This window comes from Mustela lutreola, chromosome 9 (assembly GCF_030435805.1).
Source record: "Mustela lutreola isolate mMusLut2 chromosome 9, mMusLut2.pri, whole genome shotgun sequence".
NCBI classification, from domain to species: domain Eukaryota; kingdom Metazoa; phylum Chordata; class Mammalia; order Carnivora; family Mustelidae; genus Mustela; species Mustela lutreola.
In genome coordinates, this window is record NC_081298.1 from 144,262,718 (window position 1) to 144,288,019 (window position 25,302).

Consider the following 25,302-nt stretch of genomic DNA (forward strand, 5'->3'; position numbering starts at 1 on the left):
TGTGTATTTGGCTTCCCATGAATTTCTTTAAGCCTTTTTAAAAGTACTCCAGGGAAGGAAACAGGTGTACAGTATGGTGACTATAGTTGGTAATACTGGATTGTATCCTGGAAGCTTGCTAAGAGTAAATCTTAAGCATCATATGCACATACAAATAAAATGTTTCCTGTGAGACTGTGGCTGTGTTAATTAACTCAATCACAATAATCATTTTAACAATGTATACACAAATCATCAATTAGCCAAAAGTAGAAGTATGGTCACCTGATCCTTGACCAAAGAGCAAAGGCATTATAATGGGGTGAAGATAGTCTCTTCAACGAATGTTGCTAGAAAACTGCGCATCCACGTGCTGAAGAATGAATCTAGATCCAGACCTGATGCCATGCACAAAAATTAATTCAAAATGGATCATAGACCTAAATGTAAAATGCAAAACCCTAAAACTTCCTAGAAGAGAACACTGCAGAAAGCCTAGATGCCCTTGGGCATGGCGGTGCCTTCTTAGCTCCGATGCCAAAGACGTGATCCAGGAAGGGACTGATGAGCTGGACTTTGTTAAAATAAAAAACGTCTGTGACAGACGTGGAGAGAATGAGACGACAACCCACAGGCTGGGGGGTGGGGGGAAGTATTTGCGAAAGATGCACCCGAGAAAGGACTATTACCCAAAATACACAAAGGACTGTTACAACTCCAGGATAAGGAAACAACGACCGATGAGAAAGTAGACCAGTGACGTTCACAGACGCTTCACCAAAGATGGCGAGTGAGCTCCGGGAAAGACGCGGTCCGTCACACGCCGGTGGGGACACGCGGATTAAAACCGCAGGGAGACAGCCCTGCACACCTGTGAGAGAGGCCACAACCCAGAACGCTCGCTACACCGGATGGCGGCGAGGACGCCGAGGGCGTGAATGCTCGCCGCTGCTGGGTGCAGCATGGTGCAGCCATGTCTCCCGAAGCCATGTCTTTGGAAGACGGTTGGGCGGTTCCCTGCAAACCGAACATGCTCTCACCACACAATCAGCAGCCACACTCGGTGTGGAGCCAAAGGAGCTGAAAACTCAGGTCCACGCAAAACCCTGCACACACAGGTTTGTAGCAGCTTTGATTGCAGTTGCCAAAGCCTGGTGGAAGCCAAGTGACCGCGTCAACCGTGTGGCATCCAGGTTTCCTGGAAAGCAGTGAGCCTTCGGGCCAGGAAGGCACGGACTGTCTTAAGTGCACATTACCAAGTAGGAGATGCCCGTCTGAAAAGGCCACGTACTGGCAGATCACAGCCATGTGACATTCTGGAAAAGGCCAACCTACGGAGACAGTTAAAAGAAGAGTGGTTGCGGGAGGTTGGGGTGGGCTGGAGGGAGGGATGAATAGGCAGGGCACACGGGGTTTAGGGCCGTGGAAATAGTCTTCGTCATGCCCTAGAGATGATGCACCTCGTTACCGTTGGCCCAGATCCACGGCAAGCACGACAGCAAGAGTGAACCCAAGGTCAGCTCTGGACTCCGGGTCGTGACGGTGCTTCAGTTCAGGAGCTGTTGCTTGTCACACATCTGCACTCTGGTGGGGGAGTGTGTGTGGGGGGGGGGGGGGGCTCGGGGAATCTCTGTACCTTCCTCCTAACCTGGCTGTGAACTTAAAACTGTGCTAAAGTCATGAAGTCGTTTGAAGCATCACATACATTTCCATACACAGAGTTGTATCTGTCAGTCATGCCTCAGGACAGCTGGGGGGAAAGGCTGCAAACAGAATGTCTTACATGAATAAACGGGAAAAAAGAAAACCAGTGTTTCTGTGACGTCTTCGAAATTGCTGTTTCTTCCAAGTTAGTGTGCTTACATTTCAAGCTGTTGCTAAGACAGATCCTTGTTTGTACATGGAAGAGCCTCCGTCTTTCCTGACGTGGATTCTGTGATACCAACGTAGGGGCTCTTCCTGGTCTAAAACTGCTCCCATTCTTTTCTCTGGGTTTTACGATCCTGTCACCTGCCAAGGATAACATTTCGTTTCTTCCTCCCTGTCCTTACGTCCCTTGTTACAGCCCCATGTCCAGCTGCCTCGTGCGGCACTTGCTGCACGTCCCGCATGCGGGTGACGAACGGTACCGGGATGCATCGGAGCGAAAACGTTCTCAAGTACGCGCGCGTCCCCCTTATAAAAGCTACAGTGCCGTCTCGTGCTTGTCTGTGGCGTGTCCCCACTGTCCAAAAATGCACTGTGGGGTTTTTCTGTGCTTGCGTTGCACAAAGAACAGTAGAGACGATCTAGATTGTTGGAAGCTCCGTGGCCCCAGGGCTCCTGTCCTCTCCCTCACCTCCAGCCTCTGCTTCCCCCACCCTCTCTGAGTCTGACTTCGGCCTCCCCTCGGCTTCTGGAACGCTCTTTCCACTCTTCCACACCCAGGGAACCTTCCTTGCCTCCCCATGCTGCTCGGCCGCAGGGGAACCCCCTTACCCAAGCAAGCCCGGTTAACCCGAGCCCCCTGGAGGTGCGCACGAGGCACCCCGGCGTGCTGCAGGGGACTCACAGTTGCCCCCGGGTGGCTTAAGACTCCAAGGGAAACCGCCCAGATGCCCACCGTGGGTGGCTCACACTCGACATCAGACCACACGAGTCCCTTTGATGACTCACCCTCTTGAGAGGGGGTGCTTGGGTGACAGCCCTGGAGGAGGCTAGCCCTCGCGGAGACTGGCTGGCGGCAGCACACCCACCCCGCACGGGGCCCCGCGGGCGCACCCCCCGGTAGTCTGCAGTGGCGGTTGCGTGAGGCTCGATAACTAGCGTGTCTCGATTTATGTGTACTCTCTCTCTCTCTCTCTCTCTCTCTCTTCTTTTTTTATTTCAAGATTTTGTTTATTTGTGAGAGAGAGCACAAGCCGGGGGAGCAGCAGACTCCCCGCCGAGCAGGGAGGCCGACGTGGGCCTCTGAGGAACGACCTGCGCCAAAGGCAGGACCTCACCCGCCTGAGCCGCGCGGACGTCCCTGACTCACGGTACCGTCTTCTCAAGTGAGCGTCTTGCTGGGGCGGGACCATCCTGGTGTTCGGGTGTTTGGACCCAAGTGCTTCGTCTGTGGGACTGCTGGGTGTTGTCTCGCTCTGGGTTTCCATGGAAGCATTCTCGGACACATCAAGGATGTGAATGGAGAGCATCGCGGAAGCCCCGAGTTACTTTTCTGATTTTTAGCAACTAACACACTGTGTTTAATATAAACGGGTACAGACTGAGCGTTAAGGACCGAGTGGATGTGGAGTTCCTGGGTTTCTGCCCCTGCTGCTCCCTCAGTCTGCCACTCTCCCACAGGTGGCCACGTGAGCAGCTCCTGCTGGCCGGGGCGCGGGGGGGGGGGTGGGGGGGGGTGGGGGGGGTGCTCGCGGCCAGCAGGGGGGAGCCTGGAGCCCACAAAGACTGAAAACCAGGGCTAGGGCAGGACAGGAGGCAGGAGGAAGCCAGGCAGCGGCAGAATGCGGGGTCCTGGGTCTCCTCCCGACCACGGCAGGGAGCTGCTGCTGGCTTGGAACCCCGGAACCCCGACCCCCAGACCCTCCCGCTGCACTCATCGGATTGAGCTCACACTCATTTGCTCCAGCTTCTGTGAGACTTGGGCACCTTCCTGCCAGCTGTGTCCCCAGTGTGGACTCTACCCACATCCCGCAGCATCTCCTCTCAGACATCTGCAAACCCAGCCCCACAGGTGGCAGCCTCACCTCGAATCCGCGCAGCCCGTGGGCTCCCCCACCACAGCACGCCGCGGCTCCGTCCCCCCGGGAGCTCGGGCTGCGCCCAGAACACCCCACTGCCCCGCGCCGTGCCTCCCGTCACTGCTGCATCTGACCTGGTGGGCCTCGATGCAAGACGGATCCAGAATCTGGTCATTCCCAGCACGCGCGCGCGCGCGCACACACACACACACACACACACCCTGTCATGACCCAGGCCCCAGCCTCTGTGACGAAGGCGAGTGCTACACCCTCTGGCCCTACCGCCGCCCCCATGACCCCCCCGCAGCCTTCTCTCCTCCTGGCGCCCGCGCTGATGCACGCCTGTGACACAGGACCCAGGCCCTCTGCCCTATGTTTCCTGTTCACTCCGCTTGGCAGGTGTTGCCTCCAGACACTTGGAACCCTTCCCTCAACTCCGACCCGCGTCCCAGCTTCCTGGGCTCCGGGCACTCTGGGCCGCTCCGCTTCCCCGACTGCGCCCCACACAGCCGTCACTTGCTCCTCTTGCCCTGCTCGGTGCTCCTGCCTACCCCTTGCCACCCTCTGACGCGCCGGCTGTGGCCTTTCCGTCTGTCTCCCGAAGGAGGCTTTAACTTCTGGGAATTTGGTCCCTGTTGGCTCCCTGTTGCCTAACCAGGGCCTGGAGCAAGTCCTGGCGCAGAGCAGGTACCCGGTAAATATTTGCTGGACGAATCGGTAAAGCATCGATCTGAAGGGTCTGAGCGTGCAGGAAGGTAGGCTCAGGCTCTCGGCCGGGCGGGGCGCAGGGCAGAGGCAGCCGGTCGAGGACGGAGCGGGGTGGAGGGAGGGGTGGGGGAGGGGCCTCGGCAGGCTCCAGGGTGAGACCAGCCCCCCTCCCCCCACCGCTGACTCCTCCAGGGGTGACTTCGGACCCTTGGCCCCAGTGTGAGTCTAATGGCTCCAATGTGCCGGAGTCAGGAGCTCCTCACCGCCACGTGTTTGGTCTGTGAGAGTCTGTTATGTTGGTCAGAGTTTATTTTCCAGCAGAGTGAGGTTCGCTTTCCTTGGAGTCCAGATATCAGTACCGATGACTTCTACATTCTCGTGGGTTTCGTTACTAAGAAGATTTAGTCCGACGCTTGTGGTAGATGCTTGGGGTTCTCGTGTTTCTGTCCCTGGCCCCAGCATGGTGGGGTTAAAGTCAAAAGCAAACAGAGACCTGCTTTGAACATTCCCCGAGCAGACGAAACCCGTTGGGTCATGCAAACAAAGATTAATCTAGCTTGTTTTGCAAGACTAGCTTGACCTGAGTCATTTCTCTCTTATGCCCCCAGAAATCATAAGCGAAACGTATACTGTTTCCCGAAAGTTGATATGAGGTAACCGCTAATCAATTCTGTAAAATGCTAGTATCATAACCACTCGCTGTGAGTCGGGAAGTCGCTGTCTCCTCACCCCCTAAGCCCTGTCCTTGTTCTGGTGACGGGCTCCCAGTTTGGAAAGGGTCTTTTGGGCATATCCCCAGGAAACCTCTGCTAATTACTGTTTGGTGATTCACTGCTCCTTTGACAGTGTTTGCCAAAGAAAGTTGGGTGGGACACTTTGGATCAGTGCCTGCACCCCGCCATGGGGAGAAGTTTTGTGACCCATAAACCATTTCTTCCATTCTGAGCCTCACCACTCCAGAAGAGAGATGGCATAGGAGGTTTCCTCGAAGTTTTTTAAATAGTGTTTTATTTATTTACTTATTTTAGAGAGAGGGTACGGAAGCAAGTGGTTGAGGGTGGGGCAGAGGGAGAGGGAGGCTCAGAAGCAGGCTCCAGGCCCTGTGCGGGACCTGACACCAGGCTCCATCTCACGACCCTGACATCCTGACCTGAGTCAAGAGTTGGACGTTTGACCCACTGAGCCACTGAGGCACTCCAGTTTCCTTATAGTTTTTGACCTCAAAACACCTTTTGCTAATCATTTCTCTCTGTGTATGTGACATGCAACACACTTGGGGAAGAGTTCTTTTGAGCAAGTGTTCAGGGGGACAGTACGATCCCGGATAGGGAGACAACTGGAGAATGAGCCAGGGGTCCGCACACTGAATGAACACGTGGTTTTATTTTCATCCTGGAAGCACAGGGATGGGGGATGATTCATTGAAATGCTGCAAATAAGCCTGCATTTGAGAGCCTAGAGTCCTATGAATGTCTTCTGTCCTATTTCAAAGACGTATTAAGAAAAATTAGCGTGAACAAGGTTTTGCTGACTATGGCCTCCAAGCAGTGACGTCTGAGCACTGCTCTTCCGGTTAAGAAGTCCAGATCCAGGGGTGCCTGGGTAGCTCAATTGTTAAGTGTCTGCCTTTGGCTCAGCATGATCCCAGGGTCCGGGGATCGAGCCCCGCATCAGGCTCCCTGCCCTGCGGGAAGCTTGCTTCTCCCTCTCCCATTCCCCATGCTTGTGTTCCCCCTCTCGCTGTGTCTCTCTGTTAAATGAATAAATAAGATCTTAAAAAAAAAGAAAAGAAAAGAAATTCAGGCCCATACTCCTTTTTTCCAGTTCAGAAAAGTTCATGCACAAATGGCTTGTTTCTCAATTCAAAACACCATACTTTCTGTAAATATCATTGCAATTTTTCAAATATACGTACAGAAAGAATAGTTTCATTAGTGTCCGTTGTAGTCAAGTCTGATAGGGAACCTGCCTGGTTTTCTTGAATTGGAGGCTGTGGGACGGTCCCACAGTTTTCATTCCCGAGGTCTTCGTGTTGACCCTCCGTTTAGTTATAGACGGCCCTTGTGTTTCTCAGCAAACATATGTTTAGCTTTTTCTTTCAATGTGCCTGAGACAGTCCTTTCTGTGCGGGCGCTCCTGTGCTGCTTCCAGCGCCGGCATGCCTGCTCTTACTGATGACGCCCTTTCTCCCTTAACATTCGCTGTTTCCAGAAAGCCCTCCAGGCTTGCCATTTAGAAGACATCAGCTGTGTGTGGGCTCACAGGGAGGGGTTTCAGCAGCCAGGACGGCCTCGAGGCCCAGGACCCGCGCCGAGAGCCGTGTGCCGAGCCCCGCACGCTCGCTGTGGGAGAAAGCCGGCAGCTGGCTTAGTGAGCACAGCCTCTTGTGCGATGCGGGGGAACCTGGCTTTCTCCCTGCACCAGGGCCAGGGCTCCACGGGGGCTGTGAGGCTCGGCCTGCCCCGGTGGCCACCCACATGGGTCCCAGGTGGACCTCGGGCTCCACAGAGATCCAAGGGGTGGACGTGTGGTTCTAACTGGGCCATCTGGAATCTTCCATGACACCGGATCTCCAGACAGCACATACAAGAGCTCCTTTCTCTTGAATTCCAAGCAAGCACGGTTTTAGCGCTGTTTACATTACATCCGTCAGTAATTTAGCCTGCAGTCAGACGCACGGCTCCACCTGCTCTCAAGGATCGGATGCACTGGGTGGTGGAAATCTCAAAATGCTTCCTGCCAGTCTACGTATTGTCCTTACTGAGGCAGTGCCTGAGCAGAGACTGAAAATGGTTAAAACCAGTGTTCCTCTCTACTTCTATTTATTTACCTTAGTCTGTGCTTTAGACAGAAGCACAATGACTGAATGTCACTGTTTCACTGGAATTGGGTTAAAGGACAGTAAAATGAACCTTACAAAGGCAGAAGATCACCTTTAATCAAGCAGAGCACTTCCTGACGTTTCTAGGTAAGCCTTAGAAAACGATCACAAATTTTTTTTCTGGAAGGGAGGGTTCTGCTCACAACTCGCAGCCAGTATCAGCGTCCTCAGTAAGGGCTGCTTGTTCAGCGCTCCCGTGTCCAGTCCAAGCCTGCAGGCCTGGCTTCTGCCCCGGCGCTGAGCACGGTCAGACTCGGCCGAGGCGGCCTCACGTCGTTCGTTCTCTAGAGGCTGTCTGCCAAACACCCCGCTGGCTCAGCCCCGTGACCCGGTGACCTGGTGGCCAGCTGGGCTTGCCGCTCGCTCCTACAGGCCTCTTCACCACCATCACCCTGTGGTTTACAGCAGCAATGCTTTCCGTGTACTGCTCAGTCCGTCACAGAGATTATTAACAACTTGTACGCTCGAAGGTCAAGATTTAATAAAATTAAGTTTTATGGCTTCATCCAGGACATACTTTTCTTTATTTAACAGTGAAAGAGAGAACAGGCGCACAAGCAGAGGGAGGAACAGGCTCCCCACTGCGCAGGGAGCCCAATGTGGGGCTCGATCCCAGGACCCTGGGGTTGTGACCCGAGCTGAAGGCAGACCCCACCCAGTGCCTGGGTGGCTCAGTGGGTTAAAGCACCCAGGACATTCTTGAGGGAAATTGCCTCGTTTTTGTCACCACATGTGTGTACAGAGCAGTGACCCGTGGCAGCACTGAGCCACGGTGACTCAAGCACTGGCAGCCCTTGGCGGCTTTGCCCCCTCACCTGGGGCTCCGCACACAGGGGCCCCAGCATCCTAGCGCACAGCATCCTAGTGCTATTCTGAAGCTCCTTTCCACGCTCATGCCCTCGCGCTCTAAGAAGGAAGCTCCCATCTCCAGTGCTCTGGGATGCGGGCTGCGGGGTCCGGCTCGCTAAGCAAACAAAACAGATGCGCCAGCTCGGGGAGTCTAGAAGGCTAGGCGGAGCTGCCTCAAGCTGGGCCGGACTGGGGGGGCCCCAGAGACTGGCTACAGCTCCCTCCGTCCCTCCTTCCCGGCCTCCGTTCTTTCCTCTGCGCCTGGCTCAGTGCTCGTCTACCGCAGCGGGCTTCCTGCAAGCACAGGAAACACGGCCAGCAGCTCTAAAACCGTGCTTGCTTGGAATTCAAGAGAAAGGAGCTCTTGTATGTGCTGTCTGGAGATCCGGTGTCATGGAAGATTCCAGATGGCCCAGTTAGAACCACACGTCCACCCCTTGGATCTCTGTGGAGCCCGAGGTCCACCTGGGACCCATGTGGGTGGCCACCGGGGCAGGCCGAGCCTCACAGCCCCCGTGGAGCCCTGGCCCTGGCGCAGGGAGAAAGCCAGGTTCCCACGCGACGCGGGGGAGGACAAGAGGCTGTGCTCACTAAGCCAGCTGCCGGCTTTCTCCGTAATTAAGGCCCCAAACCACTGGACTCTAAGCTAATCAAAGTGGAGGTTATCTTTGGTGAGCCTGAACTGATCAGGTGAGGTCTTCTTAGAAGAATAAATTCAAAGGAATAAAGCCTTTCCTGCTGGGTTGGAGAAATGAGCTTCTGTGTTATGGGCAGAGGACTAGGGGCATCTTCTGGACCGGGAGAGCCACTCCTGGTCCATAGCGGGGAAGAAAACGGGGATCTTGGACTGAACGCACGAGTTCTGCCAGCAATTGTGCTCCAGAAAGGACACAATCCCAATGACCCCTGAGTCCGTGTGGGAAACTGAGCAGAGTAAGAGCCGTGCGCCCACACTTCCGACATGCAGGGCTGTGATTCGTCGGCCACACTGCTAAGACTATCCACCAAATTCAAATGACATGGAAGAAGTCGCCGGAGAACTGGAACAGGAGACAGTTCTCCGTGGGTCTCCGACATCTCTGCATATGCACAGATGAGGTCCCAGCGCTCCTCTCTGGGAGATCTGTCTCATGGGTGGCCTTGCGACGTAGACGTAGTGTCTCCCTGGAGCAAGGACAGGTGTGCTTCCTGCCCAGGGTAATCAAGGTTTTGGGTCCTAAGCTCAGGGTTCTTTGCCTACAGCGCAACTCGGGGACCATGCAGGTGTCTCTTCGCATCCCTGGCAGGAACTGGTGTCCAGGGAACCTGTCAGAGGTGCTGACAGCAGCTCCTGCTGTGAAGCCCCACGCTGGGCCTCACGCCTGGCCAGGGAGACACGTGTCTTCGGCCGTCGCTGGCGAGTTAATGGTAGGCTCACTCCATAGCTCGTTAGTAGCGCGCAATCCCAAACCCGTTCAGAGCTGTCCCCGCAGGCCATGGGCATAAAATACTTGGTGGCCGGATGCGATGTGAATAGTATTAATGGGATAGAACGGGGTCGGCAGGTTCCAGCCTGATGCCTGTTTTTTATGTTCTATGAACTAAGAATGGCTTTTACCCTTTAAAGTGGTTGTTACCAAAGGACTGATCTATTTCTCTCGACTTTGCCTCTTGGCCTGCAAAGCCAGAAAGAGCTACTCGGTGCCTTCACAGAGGCTGTCTGCCGCCGGTACAGAAGCACGTCCACATCCTTCATGTTGCCGTGTCTCGGGGCCCCTGGCCTTCTGCTCTGCCATTGCCCTGCCCTGTTGGTCAGGGGGGCCCTGGGCCGGGAGCACTGCATAGCGCCGGGATGGATGACGGCCGGCGCCCAGGGCTGCAGCGAGGGAGACCATCTGTCTTTCGGAACATCTAAGCAGATTCTTCCCAAGTTGCCTACTGAGGGTGATAAATTTTGGTCACAAAACATATTTTTTGACTGCTGCTGGCTATTCTTCTGGAAGTAGTTCAATTTCAAAGGACTTCCCTTCAGAGGAGGAATCTGTGGGCCGGCAACGGCCACACGAATGAAGCGAGCGCCGTTGTGATCGGAGTCTGCCTGCCTGAACCGGTCCTGGCCACAAGGGCTGCGCTGGGTAGCAGTTCCAAGGGCATCCCAATGGTCTTGCTTTTCCAAAGTATGTGGGTTTTTGTTTTTTTTCCTTAAACAACGTAACACAGCTCCCTCTGTCCTCCCCAATAGTTAAAAAAAGCATCCGAGTGAGATGGAGCCCCCGAGATGGTGAAGCGTGCTTGTCTGTGCGCGGCCCCAGCAGGCGCTGGAGACCCTGCCCTGTTCCCATTCCAACCACCGCTCCCGACCGGAGGAGAGCAGCCTCGCTCCTTCCCGCACTGTGTGGTAGTGGTAGCGTTTGCAGGCTTTGGGGCTGGGTCCCCACCTCGCACCCCGGCCTTGCTCCTTCCTGGCCCCCGGACCGCCAGCAGTCCCTTGAGCTGTGTGTGCCCCCGTTGTCTCGTCTTTAAAGTGTGGGTGGTAAGTTGAGCCCACATTGCTTGGAAGGCTGGGCAGGCATGAAGCCTTTGCGAGATTCCCCAGCACAAGTGCCATTACTTCCTAGGGCACGAGGTCCGGTCTGAGTTAGGAGGGCAGTTGCAGTAACGTGAGAACTCATGCCGTGCTCTCTGCCCGTCCTTTCCACGGTCACTCAGCAAACTTGCTTTTACTGCCTCTGATGAGCGAGGCACTGGTCCTTGGAAGGCTAGTAAAACACACACTGACCTCCTAGAGGTGTAGGGCTGGGGTCAGGGAAGGCCTGTGCAGGGAAGGAACAGAAGCGCGCAGAGGAACAGAAGCGCACAGAGGATGGCGGCAGATTCAGACGCTGAGTGTGTGGAGGGCAGAGAGCAGGCAGGAGGCAGACGGGCTGGAGAGGTGGTCAGGAGCCACGGCAGTCGAGCAAGGAGGTTAAGCAGACAAGTAACAAGATCCCGTTTGTATTTTTATTTACTTTTTATTATTAAAAAAATTTAAGTCGGCTCCACACCCCCATAGAGCCCAATGAAGGGCTTGAACTCACGACCCTGAGATCGAGACAAGCTGAGATGGAGTCGACCGCCCAACACAGAGTCACCCTGGTGCCCCATTTGTACTTTTAAATCCATGCCGTGCAGAGAAGGGCTTGCAGTGGGGCAGAGGTGGGAGCAGGGTTCCCTGTGGGAGTCAGTGTTAGCAGTCCGGAGAAGAGGGCACTCGGGGCGGGGGTGAAGTGTGTGCATTTGTGCTGTTGCTGGATTTGGCTGGACGTTGAGGGTAAGGGAGAGGAAACAGAAAACCCCTAGACTTTGGGATTCAGGCACTGGGTGGGTGATGCAGCTGTTGGCAGGGTCGGGAAAGGCTGGGGAGACCTATCTGGACGTGTGGGGAGTCAAGTTCTGCTTCGGCTGAGTTAGGTTGGACACACGAATTCACCACATCTGTGGCCATGCTGAGTTAGACACCAGGTTGGGTCTCAAAGCGATCCAGGCTGGAGATGGCTGCGGAAGTCCCTGCGTATCCTGGACGACACGAGGTCACGTAGGGGGTGTGTGGGGAGGGGACAGGACACTCCACAACTCTGTGGTCACGCCAAGGAGAGGAACCAAGAGGGCATTGGGGGTGATGAGGGAGCAGAAGGCTGGCTGGGGACAAAGCAAAGCTGGCACCTTGCACCCCCTCTCCACCCACTCCCCTCGGTCATATGTGTGACATTCCTCACGCACCCTTGGCTGCCCTAGAAGGAAAACAAATAGTTAACTTGCCGAGATCACAATCCTGCAAGACAGGAGGTTCCCTCGGATTAACAACAAGGAAGCTGTCTTCTCCACAGCCCAACTTCCAGAGACAAACAACGCAGTTCCTAAAGCCCTAACACCACCTTCCCCTCCATGAAACTGAAGGAGACTGAGATGAAAGGAAATATAAAGTTAAATTTCTTCTAAACCTAGAGCTCATTTCAAGGACGCTTGATAGGAGGAATGTGACATTCCACCGGGAACCTCCCAACTGTCTTCATGCTACTGCTTATTAGAGGGAAAAACAGCCTTGGCTTGACAATAACCAGGCCTCCGGTATCCTGACAGTCTTCTTTACCGTGACAGCCCTTCTGAACACCCCTTTGTCCTCACCGACCCAACTCCTGTGTGTATAGTCAGCCACTCCTCAGGATAGCGGGGCGGCAGCTCTCCTGCCCACGGCTCCTGTCCCCGTGCTTTAAGAAACCACCATTTTGCACCAGAGATGTTGCAGGAATTCTTTCTTGGTCATTGGCTCCAGACCTCACCCCACCGAACCTCACCTATGTTCTAGAACTTCATCATTTGGTGCCCAATGTGGGGCTGAGTCTTTACATCTGGACTCTGAGTTCTGGTGCAAAACTGGTGAGTACTTTCTCTCCTCTTCCCTTTACTCTCACTTCAGGGGCTTTTCAAGGAGTGCGGTCTTACTGGAACACTTGCATGTTGACTGTCAGGCTGTAGTCCTCTAGCCCGTGGCTACTCTACGGGGAGGAGAATGTCTGCCTTTTGACTGGAAGTCAGTACCCTGGCCGGAATGGTAATAAGACTTAGAAACTTGATGCCCTCTCTTTATTCCTGTTCTTATAGAAAGTTGTCTCTCTTGGGCACGGGACAGCCACCTAAGTCACCAGGACGGCTGCCAATCTTAAGACTCCCGTGTGAGGTTTCCTCCTGATTGATCTAATGTGACCCCCTCCACATCCCTGGTCTAGCCACTTCTGGCTGGGTGACCTCCACTGGGAGCCCGCCGAAACCAGTATCCGATTGAATTAAGACACAACCTGGGGACCATTTCCTAGGGAAGTTGGCTTGTAAGGACCACATGTGTTGGAATGTCGCGTAGACCATGATGGATTTCAGTCTTTACTGTGTCTTGTCAGTGTCTTCTACAGACTACTTAAAGCTACAAAATCGGGTAATTTCCCCTTGTAAAACCTTCCTAGTATTTCCCTGGGTTAAAATGGCAAAACAGGGACGCCTGGGTGGCTCAGTGGGTTAAGCAGCTGCCTTCGGCTCAGGTCATGATCCCAGCGTCCTGGGATTGAGTCCCACATCAGGCTCCTTGCTCCGCAGGGAGCCTGCTTCTTCCTCTCCCTCTGATTCTGCCTTCCACTCTGTCTGCTTGTGCTCGCTCTCGCTCTCTGACAAATAAATAAATAAAATCTTAAAAAAAAATGGCAAAACAGTATGCAGTCTTCAGGACAGAGGGTGGCATGGTATGGCACAGTATTTTGGTCCATTCACCAGGCACACATCGGCAGCCTACGATGCCATGGGGAAAAGGGCACCGGCATCCCTCCAGGGCCTTTTACGGCAGGAATGCCTTCCTGGGCGGGCAGGATCTTGAGGGACGCCTCTGGTTGCTTTTGACACACAGGAAGCTCTGACAGATCCTGCGTGGGACGCCACCCAGGAGTCAGGGCGGGTTTGGTAATGGCCTTCTTTACTTTTCTGGGAGCATGGCCTCAGTAGGCTTCTTCAGACAGGTTTCTCTGTCTGAAAGATGGGAATTTCTGCTGTTCTTCTATTTCTTCTTGGTCATTGGCTCCAGACCTCACCCCACCAAACCTCATCTATGTTCTAGAACTTCATCAGAGGGAGGTGAGAAGGACGCGTTTCAGGAAGGGCAGACAAGAGCAGAAATAAGTGACTGTGCGTCAACTCGGGGGTCCTGGGTTACCTCGTGAGAGCTGTCTGCGGGGAGGGGTGACCCTGAAGCTTTACTGGGGTGGGTGGGGTCCCCATCAGAGGTAAGACCATGCAGTCTTGTCTGAAGTGCAGGTGGAAGTGGGCAGTGATGTGGAAGGCGTCCCCGGGGGGACAGCAGCAGCTGGTCACGGGAAGAGCGGAGAGGTGGGCTCCCCCCAGATGTGGACGGCAGCAGCAGACTGGACAGAAAATCTGCCTGGGCTTCATGGGCAGTGGTTCCCAGGGTTCGGAGTGGGCTGTTCACTCTGGCAATGTGCTGTCCCGGGGGTAGGTTCAATCCCGCAGCCTTCGAGTGACCTGGTTCCCTGTTGGAGGCTGTGCCCGATGGTGAGATGACTGGATCTTTCCCGGCTGACTGCCTTGAGAAAATGAACCTTTTCTTTTCTAATCCGCTCAACAGAGGATCGATTCAGGGACTGGGAAGGGCAAGCTCGTTTTCTCCCCTAGAACGTATCCAGTCCTCCGGGGAAGGGAGCCGGGCAGTTTACAAATAGAGGGCGGGGCAGGCTGGGGGGAGGCGAGGACGCGGCCCCCGCCCCCCGCCATGACCCTAGGGTCCTCGGTGGGGACAGGACCTGACTTCAAGTCCCGCTGCTCCCCACGGGGCTGCGTGGGTTCTGGTGGCATTTCACTTCCCTTTCCCACCGCCTAAGTTGTTGCAGCAGCTCGCTCCGCGCACCGTGACCCCTGCCCCCGCCGCCCCGCCGCCGCCCCCAGTTCCCCGCCGCCCCTCCCACCGCCGGCCCCGCCCCGCCCGGCCCCCCGGGGATAAGGGCCCTCCCCGCGCGGCGCAGCAGCGCTTCGTCCACCGCCTCGCGCAGCCGTTGGCCGGGGTCAGGGACGGGGGCCGGAGGGCGCACAGGGGGTGCTCGCGGCGCCCCCGCTCCGCCATGGTGCAGGCCTGGTACATGGACGAGTCCGCCGACGACCCGAGGCGGCCCCACCGCGCCGAGCCCAGCCGCCCGGTTGGCCTGGAGCAGCTGCGCCGGCTCGGGGTGCTTTACTGGAAGGTAGGCGGGGGCGGGGGCGGCCCCACGAGGTGTCCCGAGCTCCGTGCACCCCAGCGTGCAGCGAGTGGGCACCGCGGCCGGGACTGCGCCGGGGGGTGGCAGGGAGAGGGACGCTCATGCTCAGTAACGGGGGGCTCCGGTGGTGGGCGGCGCCCGGGGCATGCGGCACCTGCTCAGTTGCGGCGCCGGGAAATCGCGACCTGGGACCAGTGCGCATGCTCAGTAGGGGGCGCCGGGTGGTCCGGGGCGCCCGGGACATCCTGCACATGCTCAGTAGCGGCCCGGGAAATCGCGATCGGGGAGCGGTGCGCATGCTCAGTAGCGGCGCTGAGAATCGCGACCTGGGAGCGGTGCGCATGCGCAGCAGCAGGGCCGGATGGCCCGACCCCGGGGCCTCTGCGCTGGCCGAGCTTTAGGCGGTGGGAGCGCCGTGCGCGGGCTCAGCGTCGTGGCCCGCCCAGGCCGCCGTGCGCGCGCCCCGCGGACGGTCGAGGGCCGCCGCTGGGCAGTCCGGGTGGGCTCGGGGAGGGTCTGTGGGCCGCCAGGGCGCGCCGCGCGCAGCTAGTGGACCGCACGGGCGGGAGGCCGGGGACGGGCTGCCTGGGGCAGTGTGCGGGGCCCGAGTGGCGCGCCGGCGTCCTCCGCAGGGGGCCGGTGTCCGAGCGTGGGGCCGCCCTCACCCCCTGGGCTGCAGGGTCCCGGCCGCCGAGCCCGCGGGCCGTCCGCTCGTGCGCGTGCGAGGCGCGCCGCGGTTTGCCGGGGAGGCTCGGAGCGCGCTCGGGCCGACGGCCGGGGGCGGGGGGACTCGGCTGCCCCTCCCCCTCCCCCTCTGTCCCTGCCCCGCGCGTGCCCCGCGCGTGCCCCGCGCGCTGTTTCAAGTAAATGAAACGTCGGCACCGGGCGCGCGGCCAGTCTCTCGCCGGCAGGACCGGCGCGTTGAGGAAGCGCCCGGAGCGCCCGTGGGTGTCCGCAGAGCGCACGGGCCGCAGGCGGGTCCCCGACTCGGCGGCCGCGGCGGCTCCGTCTAGAGTGCGGTGCGCGCGCGGCGCAGGGCGAGATGCGGGGCGGGGTCGCCCCGCCGGGTCCCTCCGCGGGAGCAGCGTCGTCTCCGCCCCGCCTGCCTGTGCGCCCTCGGCCGCTCTGACGCGTGAGCGAATCAAGTTTCCTCTAAAGGCGATATCTGTTTATTTGACGGAGGTCACAAGTGGAGAGGGGAGCAGGCTCCCCCCAGCAGAGAGCCCGACGCGGGGCTCGATCCCAGGACCCTGAGACCATGACCCCAGCTGAAGGCAGCGGCTTCACCCGCTGAGCCCCCTGCCCCGCCCCCCCACAAGAGAAAGCAGTGGCGGGCTGTGGGGCGCCGTGGGGCGCGCCGCGGTAAGCAGCCGGGCAGGCCGGGCGTCCACCTGCCCTGAGCCCGTGGGCCGTCCGCAGTGGACGCTCCTGCCGGCCGCCAGGCTCCTGTTTGCGGCGCTGGGCAGGCGCGAGGCCGGCTGCCTCCTGGCCCCGAAGACGACGCTCCCCGGATCGCTCCGCTTTGGGGCCGTGTTGGTTTTTCCAGTTATTTCTCTGCCCACGCCAAGACGGAGCACGCACCTGCGGGCACGGAGCACGCACCTGCGGGCAGGACCATCTCTGAGGCGGTCCGATGGTCCGTAGTGCCCGTTGCGACGGGGACATACGTTCGGTTTTATCACAAAGTCAGTTTCTCCGCAGCTAAACAGAGTTCACTTACGGCGCTTTGGGGATTTCGTTCTTTTTGGAGAAGGAGATCTTGGTCAACTTGTGAATGTGTCCAGAGGATGAAAGACCACCTTTTAAAGGCATCTTCCAGTTTCTCCGCGGGGTCAGACCCAGTTCCTCCGGCCTTCTAGTTCTGCTCTGGATAAGTCAGGGCGCCCGGCTGGCCCAGTCGGCAGAGCCTCCAACTCTCCATCTCAGGGTCATGAGTTCAAGCCCTGTGTGCGGCATGAAGTATACGTAAACATGTAAATAAGTAAATGGTGTTTACTCTCTGGGTTTTGTGTCCTGTGTATTCTTATATAGTTCCTTCATAATAGCTGTTCTCGATCAGTGGGAACCGATGGAGAAGTTTTGCGCGTCTGTTACTAGGGACAAAGCAGAGTGACAGATGGTTTTAGTGTGGGGCAGTCCTGCGCGTATCCCGAGGTGGGTTTCATGACTTTTGGGGAGGCATCTTTGTAGAAATTAACGAGTTGATGACTAGTAGTTTAAGATATTCTGGAGTTTGCCTTTCAGGAGTTGTGGTAAAATGTGCATTTTATCACAACGTAATGCAAGGTGAACTCAATTCATTGCCAGTAGTTTGAAGTAGGAGTGAGATTAACTCTGGCTGGGGTCCTGGCGAGTACTTCATCACAGACGTGATAGAATGGGACCTTGAGGGGTGCCTGGGTAGCTCAGTCGCTAAGTGTCTGCCTTCAACTCAGAATGGGACCTTGAGTAGATAGGGTTGTGATGAATGACGATGATGAAGGAGCTTTCTGGATGTGTGAAGCTGTCAGGAGCAAGGCTGTGGGGATGTGAAGATTCTTTTGGAGCAAATAATTTTGCTTGGTTTAGAATGAAGTTTTGTGTGTGTGTGTGTGTGTGTGTGTGTGTTTAAACAGGTGATAGGGACAGAAGAATAGAAATGGCAACTGGGGCCACATGATGGAAGGGCTCTCATCCCGGGGTAATGAACTTGGGTTTTATTTGTAGGCTTCCAGAGCATCCAGCCCAGGGAAGCAGCTGACAAAGAGATGTCACAGAGAGATCAGAGACCTGCAGAGGATTTGTGCTGGAGGAGCAGGACTGGGGTGGAGGTGGGGTTGGTGACCTTGGACAGACTTGGTCATGGGTGTTTCACCTGGGCTCCTTGAAGTGGGACTAGAATGCGAACGTAGAATCCCCCAGGAAGAACTGCTGGGGAGAAGGGAGGCAGGAATTAAGTACAACTGCACTCTCCTTAGCTGTGGCAGAGAATGGGGAAGCCCTCCAGAGAAAGGGGGAGAGGAGGGGAAGGAAGGTTAGTCTGCAGTTGTCAGAGGACTGGATGATAAGTTTAGAGTGGAATCATACTGGAAATCCAGTAACAGAACATTTCTTTGTTTGCATTAATGTGACCTTTTTGTTGTTTTAACTCTAATAGTTGGATGCTGACAAATATGAGAATGACCCAGAATTAGAAAAGATCCGAAAAGAGAGAAACTACTGCTGGATGGACATCATAACCATATGCAAGGATAAACTGCCAAATTATGAAGACAAGGTAAGGGAGCTCTAAGTTCTTTGAAGAGGCGAATTGTTACATTCGCTCCTATTAAACACAAGCTTCTTTTTGTATTTTCTTTTTCCTTTTTTTAAAGATTTAATTATTTATTTGAGAGAGCTTGCAGGTGGGGGGAGGAGGAGTAGAGAGCCAGGAAGAGAGAGTCCCGAGCGGGCCCCTACCAAGAAGGAAGCCAGACATGGGGCTCGATCTCACGAGCCTGAGATCACAGCCTGAGCAGCAGTCAGGATAGACGCTCCCCTGACTGAGCCATACTTTTTCTAATTCCTTAACGTGGTTGCTGAGGTCATGGACTTGCAGCCTTCTTTTTTAACATAGATGTTCAGTGCTGTAGATTTCCTCCAAGTACTTCTTTAGTGCCATCACATGAATTTCAAATGATTTTCATTTTCATTCAGTTCAGAATACTTCCAGATTAATTTCCTTTTTGATTTCTTTGACCTCTGTGGGTTTTTAGATATGTGTTAGTTTCCAATTATATGGGGACTTTTCCAGAGACTTCACTTTTCTTGCCTTCTAATTTAATTCCACTGTAATCAGAGAATATATTTTGTGAGACTTGAGTCCTTGGAAATATACTGAGGCTACTTCATGGGCCAGAGCACAGTTTATCTTAGTGAAGCCACCGTGCAGGCTTGAGAAGAGTGTGTCTGCCGTTGCTGGGTGACTCACTCCACGGATGTCGACTGGTGGTGCTACTCAGCAGCTACTCCTTGCTGATTTTCTGCTAACTGAACTAGTCTGTTGATGGGTAGTGCTGAAATCTCCAACTAAAATAGTGGATTCATGTGTTCTTCTCCTTCTGTTACTTTTAGCCTCGTGTATTTTGATGTCTGTTGTTAGGTGTCGAGATTTTCATGTCCTCTTGGAGACTGGACCGTTTTGTCATTACATGATACCCGTCCGTATCCCTGATGGATTTTCCTTGTTCTGAAGTCTGCATTGTCTGAAATTAATGTAGCTCCCTGAGTTTGCTTTTGATTACTATTAACATGGTGTTTCTTTCTCTAAAAGTTTGCGTTTAACTCACTTGTGTCTTTGTTTTAAAGTGGGTTTCTTGGGATGCCTGGGTGGCTCAGTTGGTGAAGAATCTGCCTTCGGCTTAGGTCATGATCGCATCGGGTTCCCCGCTCAGTGAGGAGCCTGCTCTGCTTCTCCCTCTCCTCCTTCCTGCTGCTCCCCCTGCTTGTGTGTCAAATAAAAAAAAAATTTTTTTCTCTCCCTCTCTCTCTGTGTCAAGTAAATAAATAAAATTTTTAAATTCTGGCTGCAGCACTTAATAGCTATGTAACCTTGAGCTTCAGTTTCCATAATGTGTGTCACACTTCTGTCTGGTTCTCAGCCTTGCTTTGTCTCTAGAGATGGATTTTTTTCTTAGCTTTTAGCATGCCCTGTCATTTTGGTTAAAGCCAGAGTGTAGCGTCTGTTAAGAGGAACCAAGGCAAGTCAGCCTTTAGCGTGAGGGTGTGTGTTATCTGGGCGGGAGTTCCATTTGCTGTTGATGGTGCCAGGGATTTGGTTTCTAGTTCCCTGGATTTTCTTCTCCCCTGGGGTCTTTGTTTCTTTAAGCGCTCTTCCTCCCGTAGATTCTGTGTCTCACACGGCTTCTTTTGAAGCCTCAAGTCACTGTTATCTTCTGGAGCCCTGTCATGCGGTCCGCTGTTGGGGAGAAGAAGTGATCTGTGATGTTACCTGTTACCATTCAGGCCAGTCTTTCGTGGGCTTAGTTCTTCTGTTGTGGCCTTTTCTTTCGCCCTTTAGGCTGGAGGGGACTGGACAGGGTCTTCCCACAAGTCAGATAAGGCTCCGGTGCAGCTGTTTCCCTGGGAGTACTGGCCTTTGGTGCAGGACATTCTGGGAGTATTTAAAAATGGCTATTTTCTCCTCTCATTGCCTGCAACGTGAAAGGATATTCTGGGATCTTCATCCTGAGAACCTGATGGGGTTTCTAGATACAAAAGCCATAGAACTGTGGGGCTTCCCTTAATCCTGGGCTCCCGGGTGGTTCCCACTTTGAAGCTGGGGCACACTCAGCCTGCCGCAGTTTGCCAGGACGACTGCTTGGCGTCACACCAGTTTATCTGCACCGGGCCCTGTGTCCACCTGTTTCAGAGCTTAGGGTGGCATTTTATCCTGTGACTTCAGTCCTCTGGTGGATCCTGGGAAAGTCTTGCAGACTGTTCTTCCAACAGCTTGGATGTCTTGTGTGTGTGTTTTAGAGGAAGGAAACCGGCAGGTGTCCCAGCAGATTGGACTGAGAACAAAAGCGGTGTGAGAACACGGGTGCGGCAGACACACGCATGCTGTGATTGTGCTGGGCGGAGCATGCGTGTTACGGTACTTCCAAGATGATGGCCCATTTCTCCCCGGGTCATGGATTCTCTCAGATTTACATGGTGTGTGTTGCCATGCATGTTAGATTACCCGTCTTCTTGGCAGTGATTTTGTCTTTCCTTTTTTTAATTTTAATTTTTTATTTTTTTAGTGCACGTGTGCACACACGCATGCGAGAGAGAAAGAATGTGGAGGAAAAGAGGGAGAGGGAGAGAGAGAATCCTAAGCAGGCTCCACGGTCGGTGCAGAGCCCTGTGTGGGGCTCGATCTCACAACCTAGGATCATGACCCGAGCCGAAATCAAGAGTCGGACGCCCAGCGGCCCGAGCCACCCAGGAGCCCCAGCACTGCTTGGTCTTACTGCGTTGCAAAGACCCGTGTGCTCTTAAGGGCAGTAACTGTGTTCTCCGTCGTCCTAGTCCCCAGAGTGGCTTCTCCCGCGGAAGAAAAGTCTTGCTGGTACAGTCTTCTCTGTCCTGTTTCTCTGAAACAAACCTGTACTGTCTCCTATGTGCTGTTTGTGTTCCATGAGTAGAGTCAAGCCTTGCGTTTTTGGCGGGAACCCCACGCAGAAGGCGCTGTGTGTGCGCCGTGTGCGCTGCGGGGAGGCTGTGGTGTCACAGGACCCTTCCTGCTGACAGGAAACTTGATCAAGTTTTGTTCGTCAGGTTCTTCCTTGCGAACTTCCGTCTCCCCTCATAACGGACAGGAAATCTGTGGAGGATTATTTCGAGTCTATAAATGCCATGTTTCTTCTCAGACTTCCACTCGGTGTTTGCGTCCACCTGGGTAGACCCTGCCTGGGTCGGTCCCACGGCAGGTGCCCAGCGTGGTGGCCGTCTGTCCCGCGGTGTTGACTTGGCCTGGGTCTGCAGGGAGAGGCCGCCGGCTCCCTTCTGTCACCCCAGTGCGGGCTCCCGATGCTTGAGTCCTGGCGGCCGTGGATACAGGCCAGGGCGTCTGATGCTCGGACTGTCCCAGACTTAGCGAGGACGAGCCTCTCGGAGGGTTTCTGTCGCGTGGGCCGGTGGCCATCCTTTTCCCGATCGCCACTTGACTTGGGGAGCCGCAGGCGCGCGGCGCCCCCACGTCCCCTGACCTGGCCTGGTATCAGCCCCGGTGCCGTCACGGGTACTTGGAGACCCCGCCGGGGCCCTCGTTGCTGCCTGGGGGTCACTGGCGTCCGTTCGCCGATGGGCCGGGGAGTTCTGTGTGGGAGGGAGAGCTGGTTGGCGCGAGCGGACGCGGCTCCTTCTGTCGGCGCCACCGGACTTCCGGCCTCCGTCCGTCGGGGTCGGCCACGGCTGGTCCGCGCGAGGACCCCGGCGGGCGCACCGACCACTCCTCGCCCTCGGCCGCAGCCGCTCGTGTCAGCCTGGCCGCGGCCGGGTCGGGTCCTCGCAGACGCAGACGCAGCCGAGGCGGGGCGCGAGGCCAGGGGGCGTGAGGCCGGGGGGGGGGGGGTGCAGGTCCGCCCCGCCCGAGGCCGACCCAGGTGGGCTCGGTTACGTGTTCCGCGCGCGCCTCCCCTCCGTTGTGCTTCCGTGGAACAGCCCGTTGCTGCACCTCCGCGGGGCTGCAGGGCGGCGGCGGAGCCCGCAGCGTCCGGCCCGGCGGTGCTCGCGGACGTGGGCGCCTGCGCCCCTGCCCCGGCGTCGGGCTTCTGTCCGGCTGTGACGGCCCGGCCGGGGGCGACCCGGTGCCTGTTCCTGTGCGTGCGGTCGAGGCCCGCGGTCGGGGTCCGTTCCGGGCGGGGTGGCCGCGCGGGGAGCGCTGCTGGCTCGGCCGCTCCCGCTCCCGCTCCGCCGCGACACCCGCGTCCCCGCAGCCCGCCGGCCTCCGGACAGGCGGCGGCGCGGCTCCTGCTGCCAGCGGCGATGTCGCGACCGTCCGTGGCTTTTCCAGGGGCGCGTGAGCGTCGCGCGAGGGACGCCTCAGACACCCGGCCTGGGGCCCTGGGGCGGGGCGGCGGGGCGGAGGCCGCGCGGGGCCGGGGCGGGGGCGGGCGGTTACTGCGGGTTCGTCCGCTGCACCGGCTCCACAGCGGAGGGTTTGCACTCTCGGGGTTGGGGTGAGCGCTTTCCGACCAACACAACGATTGGAACAAGGGGCGTCTTCCAGGAAATGGTGACCCGGTGGGGTCGTGGACGGCGTGTGACGCGGGCGACGACGGCGTGCGTGGGGCGCGGGCGCGGGGCGCGGGCGCGGGAGACGCGGCATGACCGCGCATGCGTCTAAGGCGCGGGACAGCCGCGTGCCCGTGCGCGTGAGGCGCGGGAGACCCGGTGTGCGGCAGGAGGGGCGCGGGGTCCCCGCGGGCGAGGGAGTCCTCACGGCCCCGAACCGTGAGCTGTGCGGCAGGGGCCGGCCGCGTGCGCCCCGCTCCGTTGAGGGCCTCGGGGGCGTCGGGGACCCGCAGCTCCGGGGTGTTGCGGGTGGAGACCTGGGGCTGTGGTGGACACGCGGAGCGGCGGTGGCGTGTTCGCGCTCTGGCCGCTGCTGGCCCGGCGCCAGGTTCCTGCGCTGCGGGAGTCCGGCGACCTGGCCCTGGTCCCCGCTCCTGCCGGCCGGCCGCCGCGCCTCCGCGCCTCCGTGCCGCCGCGCCTCCGTGCCGCCGCGAGCCACGGCTGAGCCATCCCCTCCGTCCTCCCAGATTAAGGTGTTCTACGAGGAGCACCTGCACCTGGATGACGAGATCCGCTACATCCTGGACGGCAGCGGCTACTTCGACGTGCGGGACAAGGAGGACCGGTGGATCCGCATCTTCATGGAGAAGGGGGACATGATAACGCTACCCGCCGGCATCTACCACCGCTTCTCGCTGGACGAGCGGGTAGGAGGGCCCTGGCCCGCGTGTGGGCGCGTGGACCCCAGTGTTCTGCCCCACGGGCCGGCTGGAGCTGCCGTCCCGCTGCCGCTGTCCCCACCGCGGGCTCCTGCCCACGTGGGCGGCCCCCCGAGGCCGGCAGCCTTGTCCCATCCCTTCCTGCTCTCCGGTGCTGGGACCCGGAGCCTCCTACTTTTGTGACCAGCACACGTGGGAGGTCGTTGCCACGGTCAATTTCCCAAAAGCCAAAATGGGATTGCAAGATCCCCACGTTTTTACTTTTAAGATTTTATTTGACACAGCAAGAGTTCAGAAGTGGGGGAGGGAGAGGCAGAAGCAGACCCGCCACTGAGCAGGGAGCCCATGGTGGGGCTTGATCCAGTTTCCCAGGATCATGACCTGAGCAACAGGCAGATGATTAACCCATGGAGCCACCCTGGCACCCCCCATTTTTGCTTTTGAGGGGCAATGCCACGCTGGCCTCCCTGGTGTTCAGCAGCCCGAGGGCCCTGTCGAGCGTGAGGGCGCCGGCGGGCAGGTCCGTGCGCGTCTGGGCAGACACCAGGTTGTGGAGAGTGGGGGTCAGCACCGAACCCCTGCAGCAGAGGCCTTGTTGCCTGAGCCTGAGGCCTGCCGGCCGGCAGCTCATACCTACTGGCTCTGCGGGGAGAACGTGTGCGGCTAGGACCACCGCCGTGGCCAGCGACCTTGTCTTGGAGGCAGGGTTCACATCCCAACGTGTCTGTGTTTTCCAGAACTACGTGAAGGCCATGCGGCTGTTTGTGGGCGAACCTGTGTGGACGGCGTACAACCGGCCCGCTGACCACTTCGAGGCCCGGGGCCAGTACCTGGACTTTCTGGCTCAGACAGTGTAGTGGCGCTCAGGGGCCAGGCCGCCTTCGCCCTGGTCCTGAGTCCCAGCAGAGAGCCTGTTCTCTTCCTCTTACGCCGTAGACATGGACCCTGGTGAGCTTTCCTTGGCAGGACTATCCAATCAGTGTGTTTAATGAAGGGAGCTTCATTATAAAAGTGGTTTTTTACGTGGCAGCGACTCTGGGACGGTGGACAAGCCACATTCATTTCCCCTAATTCAAGGTCAGCTTGTATGAGGGTCCCCTCCCTCAGTGGGTGAGCCGGGACTGCGCCATCCTACCGGCTCTGGGACTGTAAGCAGATGTCCACCTGCGCGGTGCCTGCCTCGTGAGAGCGTGTCACAGGAGAGGACAGGACCGGCCAGATAGACGACACCCGTCTCCCAAAACCTGGCGGGCAGTGTTGTCGGGGCTGAGCTGTCCTGTGAGTGGAGGGACACTCGGAGCTGCTGAGGCCACTTTCTTGCTCAAAATTCAGTAGCTGCCCTAATCTTACACTCTTGGCTTATGGTCCCTAATCACCACGGTCGTGGTTGCTCGTGCATGTATGTGACACTATTTTATCTGCATTAGCATTTATTCACGGAGATTTCTGGGTTGATTTGCCTGTTAACTCTTCTACAAGCAAATTTTGACTTTAATAGGAAAACTACTGCATTATCTTTTTCCTCAATAATTTTGAGATACAGTTTTGCCTAATTTTCTTACAGTAACAGAAAAATCCCAAATCAACTTCATGTTTTGATGGGCAGATCGTTTTAAGGATTTTTTAAACTGAATTAAAAATCTTCGTATTAAAATGCCTTTTTCATTGCCTCCACGTGGGTCTTGGGCACGTGTGCCCACGGCCCAAGTTGCGACGATCCTGCAGACTCAGTTTAAGGATTGGAGCGTGTGTGGGCACGGGAGGATGGTGGCGGGCCCCCTGATTGTGTCCACCCCTGGCGGGGAAGTCGGGGAGGCTCTTCCTGACGACAGCACTCCCGTGGGGTTGGGCGCTCGTCCAAGGGGAATGTTGCAGAGGATGAATCCTTCGTAAAGGCATCGCCATTAGGGCTCAGAGACCTCAGGGTCCTCCCAGGG

General features: G+C 56.8%; 1 protein-coding gene across 1 annotated transcript; it reads left to right on the forward strand.

The window, feature by feature from the left end:
• The first annotated feature begins 14,649 nt into the window (after window positions 1-14,649).
• Window positions 14,650-25,019, forward strand: ADI1 (acireductone dioxygenase 1). The gene is made up of 4 exons (XM_059132780.1): window positions 14,650-14,894; window positions 18,046-18,165; window positions 23,174-23,353; window positions 24,103-25,019. The coding sequence occupies exons 1-4, from the start codon at window positions 14,775-14,777 to the stop codon at window positions 24,220-24,222; spliced, it is 540 nt and encodes a 179-aa protein (XP_058988763.1). The 5' UTR covers window positions 14,650-14,774; the 3' UTR covers window positions 24,223-25,019.
• The last annotated feature ends 283 nt before the right edge of the window (window positions 25,020-25,302 follow it).

Excerpts from the sequence above, each read along its gene's own strand:
- ADI1 (XM_059132780.1), top strand. The coding sequence starts at position 14,775 with ATGGTGCAGGCCTGGTACATGGACGAGTCCGCCGACGACCCGAGGCGG. Across the intron at positions 18,166-23,173 it reads TGCCAAATTATGAAGACAAG|ATTAAGGTGTTCTACGAGGA; the intron begins GTAAGGGAGCTC and ends CCGTCCTCCCAG. Across the intron at positions 23,354-24,102 it reads GCTTCTCGCTGGACGAGCGG|AACTACGTGAAGGCCATGCG; the intron begins GTAGGAGGGCCC and ends TGTGTTTTCCAG.